This window comes from Pyxicephalus adspersus, chromosome 10 (genome assembly GCF_032062135.1).
Source record: "Pyxicephalus adspersus chromosome 10, UCB_Pads_2.0, whole genome shotgun sequence".
Taxonomy (NCBI): Eukaryota; Metazoa; Chordata; class Amphibia; order Anura; family Pyxicephalidae; genus Pyxicephalus; species Pyxicephalus adspersus.
Window position 1 is genome coordinate 1,408,074 of NC_092867.1, and position 9,483 is coordinate 1,417,556.

Genomic DNA, 9,483 nt, shown 5'->3' on the forward strand with positions numbered 1-9,483 from the left:
TCACTTTTACATTTTCTATAATAAAGCATAAATAATAAATACAGCAAGGAAGGTGGGAGCCCCTCATAATGGGCACTGCTGGTGTGAAAATACTCAGTACAGGGATCACATCAATAGGACCCCGAAAAGGTTAAACCCTCATGGCTGCTACATTGTTATCCTTTTAAAAAACATACATCTTTTACTGTATTACTGTATTACTGTATTGATTACTGTATTGCCATTGGCAGGCTGTAATTGGCTCCTCCGGGGCAGAATAAAGCTCTCATGCAAACCTTTACCAATAGACACATGGAGGATACCATTACCAATCTCCTTTTGAGAATAATAGCTGTCTGGCACATTGCACATTGATTGGGTTCAATAGGATTTAGTTCACTGACCTAGAACAAGTGGCAGACATTGCCAACAGTGGGCCCCTGTGCAGAACTTGGGGCGCCTGTGGGGACCCCTTGTGGCTGAGAAGGGTAAAGGGTCCTCGTGCAGGAGCACATTTTGCACCTCCCTATGTCTACCTCTGCCTGGAACAATTATGTCTCCATCAGGGTTTCCATTATTATGACTCTCAGAAAATGATAACCTTGTCAGTAAAATAAACAATTGCAGATAATAGCATAGAAAGCATTGTTCTTTTACATACAACAACCTATTGACTTGCAATGTGCCTTTAAACTTGGTAAAAGATTTGACCATTTTAGAAGAAGTCATTTCCCTAGTGCAGCCATCTACCTTCTTGAACTTCTCTCCTAAGAATTGTCTGTGCATGCCCAGCTCCTCTACCCCTCCTTTCACCTAACAAACTTTTATGCAGCTGCAATGAAATAATTGGGAATTCTATAGAATGGGATAAAGGTGAAGCTCCGGTGTCTGGCGGGGGTGCCAATGTCAAATCCAAGATGGTGGCACCCAGCATCAGTCTCAGGGTTTTTGGGGTTTTCATTATGATCTGTGTCCCAAGAGATTCACCCGCTGTATTTGTCCTGGGGTCCATTGTTTAGAGATATGAAATCATGCTGATGAGAGGGAAATGAGGAACCAATGAAGCCAAATATGAATAGATCAAACTTTGTCTTTATACTCCAATCACTTACTAACGCCATCACCTGCACATCCAATTATTCTTTCCGTCATACAAACATTACTTCCAAACATTTCATAAGGTTTTTCGTTACATTACATATCACATTCTTCATGCACACGCGTTTCGCCTTTACCAATATAGAATTCAGTGCTTTACAGAACAAAAGAGATTAAAGTCAAACTCGTGTCTACTTCAGTCTGAAAAAAGAAATCCAGAAGTACGATAGAACTGTATTATAACTTGCCGAAGTGCAAATAGACCTAGAAGGAATGATTTTAGACATAAATGGGGCCCTGGGCAGCTAATAAGTGGGGGCCCCAAATGCACAACATTCTCAGGGCTCCCTGGACTTTCCAGGACCCCCAGGAAAGTGAGGAGGGTTATAGCTCTAAACAAGGCCCTGGGTCATGTGTTTAATTCCAGACCTGGATCATGTGCCTAATATCGGACCTGGGTCATGTGCCTAAAATCAGACCTGGGTCATGTGCTTAATACTAGACCTGGGTCATGTGCCTAATACTAGACCTGGGTCATGTGCCTAATACTAGACCTGGGTCATGTGCCTAATATCGGACCTGGGTCATGTGCCTAATATCAGACCTGGGTCATGTGCCTAATATCGGACCTGGGTCATGTGCCTATGTGCCTAATATCAGACCTGGATTGTGTGCCTAATACTAAACCTGAATCATGTGCTATTACCAGACCTGGGTTATATGCCTAATATCAGACCTGGGTTGTGCTTAAATCCAAGGTACCAGGGCCAACTATGTTCCAGACAGGAGCTCTAACCCTTCCCTACACTAGCCAAAGGTTAAAAAGAGCTGAACAAATATTCTTGTGGACTTGGAAGGGATGCTTTTTAATAAAATGGGTCCCTGAGTAAATATCAAGTGGGAGCCCCAAATGCACAGCATTCCATCTCAATGGACATTCCAGGGCCCTGTAAAACGTAAAGGACTTGGGCTATTACTCAAAAAATGCCTGATTCCCAGGAGCTCTAACTCTTCCCTATGCTATCCAAAAGTTAAAAAAATAGCTACGTATATACTAAAAATATAAAAAGCCAAATAAAGGTATACAAAAACTTGTAGAAGTGCAAAGATTCAGCACATATTACAGCAAATGAAGGTGGGACCTTGTAGTCAGCTGCACAAATATTCCTATGGACCTGGAAGGGACGGTTTTAGACAAAATGGGGCCCTGGGTAAATATCAAGTGAGGGCCCCAAATGCACTGAATGGTCCTGAAAAAAGTGAGGGTCCTGGGCAATTGCTCCAAAAAGGTCTCTGGGACCTGAAGCATGTGCTAATACCAGATCTGGGTCATAAGCTTGAATCCCAGGTACCAACGTCATGTTCCAGACAGGAGCTCCAACCCTTCCCTACACTATCCCAAGGTTTAAAAGATCTGAACAAAAATTCTTATGCTCTTGGAAGGGATGATTTTCAATTAATAGAGTAGCTATCATGTTGGGCCCCAATACACAGCATTCCAGCTCCCTGCATGTTCCAAGGCCTTGGAGAAATTGGGGACTGTTAGCCTAAAATAGGCCCTGGGACCTGGATCACATACTCATTACCATACCTGCGCCACATGCTTGATTCCCAGGTACCCGGGCCAGGTGCCTAATACCAAAGCTATCTATGTTCCTAATGTTAGTAAACCACACAGAAGCTCCAACCCTTCCCTATGCTATCCAAAATCTAAAAAGAAATCGGCTATATATTTAGTATAAAGATATAAAGAGCCAAAGGAAGGATTTTCTTGAAACAAACAAGCCTACAAAAACATTAAATCATCAGGATAATGAAAACTTTTGAAGTGCCTGAGTATTGGTAAATTGTCTTCATCATAAACCAAAGATAAATGTTCTGTATAAACAGCAGCTATAAAAATATATAAATAGCTTCTCGGAGAATATTTATAAAACACCAATTAAAAAACACCCGGAACCGACCAAGCTCAGTTGGCTCATCCAATATTCTGGAACTTCCAGGACATAACAATGTTGTGAAATCCGTACAAAATTCGGAGTGGTGCTAATTCTTGATAGAAGGTCCAACGGGAATGTGAAAGCTGTACTCATTGATTACAACAGTGGCGTTCTTTATCATCTCATAGAACATGGTCAAGGTTTTCTGGTAAAGGTCTCTGTTTAGGACAAAAGATCGGAAAAGGTTAAGAGGTTCGGCTGTCCGGAAGTGTTCTGGCAGGCTGACGGTGTCTGGAAGTTTGGAATTTCCAATCATAAAGTGGTGGAGCTTCTTCTCCAGAAGACATTTCTCAAGGCTCTTGAACATATCCCGTAATCGATCTTCTAGCATGATGTTATTCCAGTCGTCATAAGGTCGCGTCAGTAGAAGATGAAGGAGAACCGTCTTTAGGTGGTAACTCGTCAGGCCTCTTGGCCCAGTTATTTGACACTGCTTGGAATGCAGGAAAGTCATGATTTGTAGGCAACTCAGGTGGCACGAATTTCCAGGGAGATGTTTGGCAACGTCCTTGAGAAATCTCCTCTCATAAACTGCAAAAGACAAATTCCACTGAATGCTGGAGGACAATTCGTCTGAACTGTTCTTACCAGGGAACTGAGAAATAAAGTACAGATCCGAGTCTTCATATTGAACCACCGGGCTGATGTTAAAGCTGATGACCTTTCCTGATTTGAATTTGACTCTCAAAGCTCCTGGAGAATCCAAGTGGCTAAAGGTGAGTTCAAACTCATACTTGTGTGATATCCTACCCCAGGCTTTGGTTATGGCGGTCTGGAACCATTTCATCACCTGATCTGTGTCTAGATAGTTGGAATCTTTGGAACACAATAGGTTGACGTCCTTTGGGACTTTCTTCTTGCTGCTTGGGTTGTGAAGAAGGCAAAGCATGTCTTCTCCAAGTTTCTTCCTATCGCAGACGCAACCAGAAGCATCTTCAGGTCCACAAACCAAGATGGATCTGAAATTTTGTTGATGGGAGGCAATGGATTTGCTACTAACCCAAGGCTGGCAGCGGAAGTAGTAGGGTTCTGGAGGAGCGAATGGTACAAGCAAGTCACATATCAGTGGTTTGTTGACTCTCCAGTTCTCGTACATGCTCCCCACGCAGATGCTGTCTTCAACTTCCATATCAGCGTCACGGTTACAGACGCTTCTCAGCGCTTCTAGCAAGTCATCGGCAAAACCCTCAACGAACTCCTTGGTCCGAGCGGCATCGTTCGTGGTTGTTCGAATATATTGGTCATGAAATATGGCCAACATGGTCTTGCTTGGAAAAGGAATACCATGGCAGCTGCTTCCAGTGAACAAAAGGTCATCTTCTTCTTTGCTTGGCTCCTGCGATGTGTTATCCAGGAAATCTTGTCTCCACACTTCAATCATCAGGAAGACAATCATGGACATGACGCTCCAGAAATCCCACAACGACTCATCTCCGGCGGGTTGGTTCTCGGGTTCGGCTTCTTCTTCCCGGGGTGGCTCTCGGTGGGATAGAAGTTGCTCCAGTTCCAGCTGCTGGAGCTTCAGGTTCTCCTCTCTTTCCTTCAGTTTTTGGATGATGAGGTCATCGGTGGCGGAGTCATTGTTGGGGAAGAGAAGCGGGTGATTGACAATGGCCGTGATGACCACGAGGCACACCTTGAATATCCCAGCTTGCATTGTGTTTCTGGAAGGCAAAGGAGAAAAGCAACGTTATGACGGAACATTTCATTCACCTGGTGTACAAAGATTTTTATTTGTCAGCTTCCTGATTCACGTACAGCAGCTCTATGTGTTAAGGGGATTCACCCTATTAAACCTTCATTTTGGAGAGATTTCCTCTCACTTCCTGTTGTGTCTACAGGACAGGAAATGAGTGGACAACTCCTAATGTGCAGCTTACAAAACAAACCAGAATGAGTTGAACCCTTTCCTATTCTACATTTTAAAAATAAGTGTTGGCTTAGATACATTTTAAAATAAAAGACTAAAGCTTCTTCTTGCTTTCAAAACTATTAAAAAGTTTACATAATTTAGTCTGGCCAGAACTGCCGTGGCGTCCTCAGAAATCATGACATCAATTAGCTTGCCCATCCCAGGTGCCTGGTATTAGCATGTGAGCACTGCAACACAACTGATTGGCTTTCTGTGCTGCCTCCTTCTTCCTCTTTCTGTGCTCTGCTGTACAATGGATGCCTGAGGTTGATGCCCGGTCATATTTAGGTACTCACTCTGCTTGCATTTAAAATAAACACATTTAGGGCTCATTCCCTATTTGGGTGCCTTCCATTTAAAATGTGTGGCTACCAGTGCTGATGTCCCTATTTATTGCATTAAATAAGGAGTCAAAAAGAAACGTGCAGCAAAGCATGCAGCAAGGTGTATTTATATGCATTGCAGCGCAGCACATTAGTTGGAACACCAGATGCTGCTCCCTATGCAGTGCACGATGTCCCTGGTTATTGCACATTGTATGCTGACATGCACAGCAACACCCAAAGGACCTGATTTATTAAAGCTCCCGAGGCTGGAGAGGATACACTTTCATTAGTGAAGCTGGGTGATCCAGCAAACCTGGAATGGATCAGGTCCAGAATAGAAAACATTTGATAGCAAATAGTAAATGACTTTGAAGAAATGCATCCCAGGTTTGCTGGATCCCCCAGCTTCTCTGATGAAAGTGTGTTCTCTCCAGCCTTGGGGAGCTTTAATAGATCAGACCCAATGTGTGAACAAACCTTCATTGGTGTCATAATAAATACAGAGCTGCAATATTTGTGTTTTTATATCTTTTCTGGCGTTAAAACAAATCTGTGCTCCCCGGTGGAATGGTGTCGGGCTTTTTAGATTTTTTAGAAAGCCCAGCACCATTCAACCTAGAAAATGGCTGATGCTGGACTTGATGAGTCTTCGGGGGGCGGCACCAGACAGAAGATGAGGATTGCAGTCGGACGTTCTTGTTTTATTTTTTCAGGGGTTGGGTCTATTTATTTTTAAATTTGTATTTACATTTGAATAAGGAGCCAGGCTTTATTCTTGTCTCCCGTCCCAGCAGCCTCAGGAAGCCGTTCTGCACCCAACGCTTCCTAAATCTCCTCTGTACCCAAAACAACAACTTCTCCAGGAAGGGTGAGGCCCCGGTCTGTGCACTCTCTCTCCTACACCTGACAAGCATGCGGAGAGTGAGGGCGGCCCATGGGTTGTATGCTGACACGGATGGCTGACTCGCTTCCTGGCCATGACACCAATTCTTACCATTCACGGTGACATTCTGAGTAACCGATAGGGGAACCATAATGGGTTTTGGTAAATTTAATTTTGATTCTCGTAAGTCTCAAAAAGGTTTTACTTAAAGCGAACCTGAACTCAAAAAGTCACCAGGAGGTGGAGATAAATGATATATGACGAAACAGCCGTGCAATGCAAAAAAATAAATCCCTGGCTCCAGGTGGCTTTTTGTTTAGCTCCGCAGTGCATGGCGCATGGACCTTGCAGTATGCGCAGCAGTGCTGAGGACAATGTAACTCCTGCGCATGCTCATCATCAATGGCTGAAAAGTATTGCCATGCATTGGAGGTTCGCCGCAGAGTCGGTGGAAAAGATTGCAGGGTGACGGGTCCTGGACCACAGGTTTGTGCCATAACAGAAGCTCACCACCCACCCAGGATAATTCCTCTTTCAGCTCCTGCTTCTTGGTGCATTGCATGCGCATTCATCATTTTGCATGTTTTTGTACATTGCATTAGGGCATGTCTTAAAATAAATGGCAATGCATCAAAATGTACAAGTAAATGGACATGCAGCTTTTTTTCCGGCAACGCAATGCAAGGTAGTGCGTTGCGGATCCTTGTGGTGCGGCTAATGGGTGTCATACATCCGGTGAGGATTCTAACGTCGTAGTTCCCAGCCCTGTTACTGCACACCTGGGAATTTGGGGTGTTCCCCTCACCTGGGAATTTGGGGTGTTCCCCTCACCTGGGGGTGTCACTATAGGTTGGGGTTTCCTGATCCGAATATTACATCCTCCATGATAAATATCTGCTTCAATGACTAAGGCAGTTGTGCAGAATGAAGCTGCTGCATGCACTGGGGGCCCCATAAACTATAAGAGATCAGATGATTTATAATGCGCCGCCATTCTGCTGTAACAGGGAAATTCTGCATTTCTCCCACTCCGGGTCCTTGCAGATACCAAGAAAAGAAAAGCATTCAATGAGACCGTCAGCTTCCTCAATGCATGGCTGCTGAAGACCATGTGACCCAACGCCAGGTTAAATCACATGACCTGGGCTCAGAACTGGACCGGTGCGTCTGTTTTATGTGCGCAACGTAAGTCTGAGCAAACTGCTGAATACACAGATAAAATATAAATGACATATCTGTCTATCATTTCTGCCCCATCCGTTTCTGAGATTCACACAACTCTGCCACATAGCATAGCACTGCCTAAAGAGACTTGATTGTTTTTTTGCTGCAGCTCAGTAACCGAAGTCTCCACCACAGTCTGCAAATGGATAAAGAGAGAAGCAGCGGACTGATTAGCTCATCTCTCTGCCACTATGTTCTCCTATCAGCATAATTCTTGTACTGCAGCATAGCTGATTGGCCCCTTGTTTTCTAATCCCCCCCCCCCATTGAGGTCCTGCAAGACAGGGAGTGCGAGAGTAAGTTTCCAATCACTGGGAATAATAATAATAATAATAATAATAATATTAACGGAGTGACAAACTCTTATTACTGCACAGAAGAGGCTCGGACGTTATCCTGCAGCATGCACCTATAGCTAATTTATCCTTTTATAGGAGGATTCGCCCTTAGCAGGGATCGGTAACTGACCGGTGCTGACCTGAGCCCCCCCATTTATTCATGCACAATCTTACCTTGGCTACGCTTGCTTCTCCGCAGAAAATTCACATGTAACAACTCTGTCCTCACCTCAATATAGAACAATTATTAGGGTGGAGCCCTGCCACCTCCACCCAGACAGAAATCTAATGTTCAGCTGTTTTGGATCTGGAAGTTCCAGATAAACACACCTTGTACAGCGCTATCCGACCTGCCCTCTGCTGAGATCTACATAGGAGGCTGCTGAAACAAAATCGCCCTCCCGACTGGTGGGCAAGTAATAGGATGTTCACTAACCTCACAATTTACTCTACTAACCACTTTATTATGGATGTGCAACATTTAAAGAAGTTTTTTTTTATTATTGAATGTCCCTATCAAAGACAATTTTCTCCGACATAGTCCAAGAATAGTTTTTGGAGGTAAGCCAAATACCCCTAGTATGTTTTTTTGGGTGCAAACACTGGGGGAACATGCAAACGTAATGGATATGGTTGGGATTCAAACCTGGGAATCCAGCGGTGCAAGGAGTGAATTCTCACCACTATCGCAACGTGTCACCCGCAGGGAAATCAGCTTCCTCCTATCCCTGTACAGCAAAACTTAGAGTGGGAGAGGAAGAAGCAGCACAGGCAGCCAATAAGTGTAGCTGATGTGATGAGATGAGTCTGCTCCTTTCCTTGCGCTGGCCAATAACAAGCTAAAGGCTGTCCAGGACAACCTGTGATTGGAGCAAATGATCGGCTTTATCCAATCAGTCTCTCCATATGGATAAAGTATGAAGGTGAACCTACAGATCTATACATGTAAAATTATAATGGGGAGGGAGCAGCAAGCATGCATCACACAATAACCCAATACTAAACATAAAAGGAATAGAAACATAACAATTATTAGTAAATATAAAACAAAACTTCACCATAGTAAATAGAAAGCTCACAGAGCGGCCAATGGCACAGAGCATGGGGTCACATGACTGTCAGCATTGGCTAATCACTAATCTTCTGCAATAAATCATCCGCCTGGTCGCATTATTTTATTTATTTCCGTTTTAAGATCTAACTCTAAATTTGTACTCAGAGAACTGTCAGGTCCCCTTTTTTTGTTTCTTAATGCTCATTGGTTACTTGTAACGGAGATTGCAACTCATTTCCTGTGGGGTCACTGCAAGAGGAAATGAAACCAAAGATTCTAATGTCTTCCTGCTTTATTTATACCTAAAAGAAATTGGCTGAAAATAAAGAAGGGCAATCTAGAACTGTGCATTGCGGTACTTCTGTTCCACCACAAGAGGTCCTCAATCTGACAGATGAATGACAATGGGTGGAAGACTGAGGACATACTGTGAGTGCAGGAGGAAGACTGAAGACATCTGTCATGTGCAGGTAGAAGACTGAGGGCAAATTGTGTGCAGGCAGAAAAGTACATATTAAAAATGCAAGTGGAAGACTGAGGACATCCTGAGAGTGCAGGTGGAAGGGTGAGAACATCCAGCAAGTGAAGATAGGAGACAATGGGGATCATAAACGTAGAAATGGAAGACTGAGAACATCCTGAGAGTGCAAGCAGAAGACTGAGGACATC

At 43.8% G+C, this 9,483-nt stretch overlaps 1 protein-coding gene across 2 annotated transcripts in view; it reads right to left on the reverse strand.

The window, feature by feature from the left end:
* Positions 1–1,049: 1,049 nt before the first annotated feature.
* The window catches only part of ITPRIP (inositol 1,4,5-trisphosphate receptor interacting protein), a 10,732-nt gene continuing 2,298 nt past the window's right edge, over positions 1,050–9,483 (reverse strand). For both annotated transcript variants that reach the window (XM_072423768.1, XM_072423769.1), the window contains exons 2-3: positions 1,740–4,741; positions 1,050–1,681 (exon numbers count right to left, since the gene is read on the reverse strand). In XM_072423768.1, coding sequence (XP_072279869.1) covers positions 3,124–4,734 — 1,611 coding nt within the window. In that variant the 5' untranslated portion in view covers positions 4,735–4,741 and the 3' untranslated portion in view covers positions 1,050–1,681; positions 1,740–3,123. The remainder of the gene's footprint in view (positions 1,682–1,739; positions 4,742–9,483) is intronic.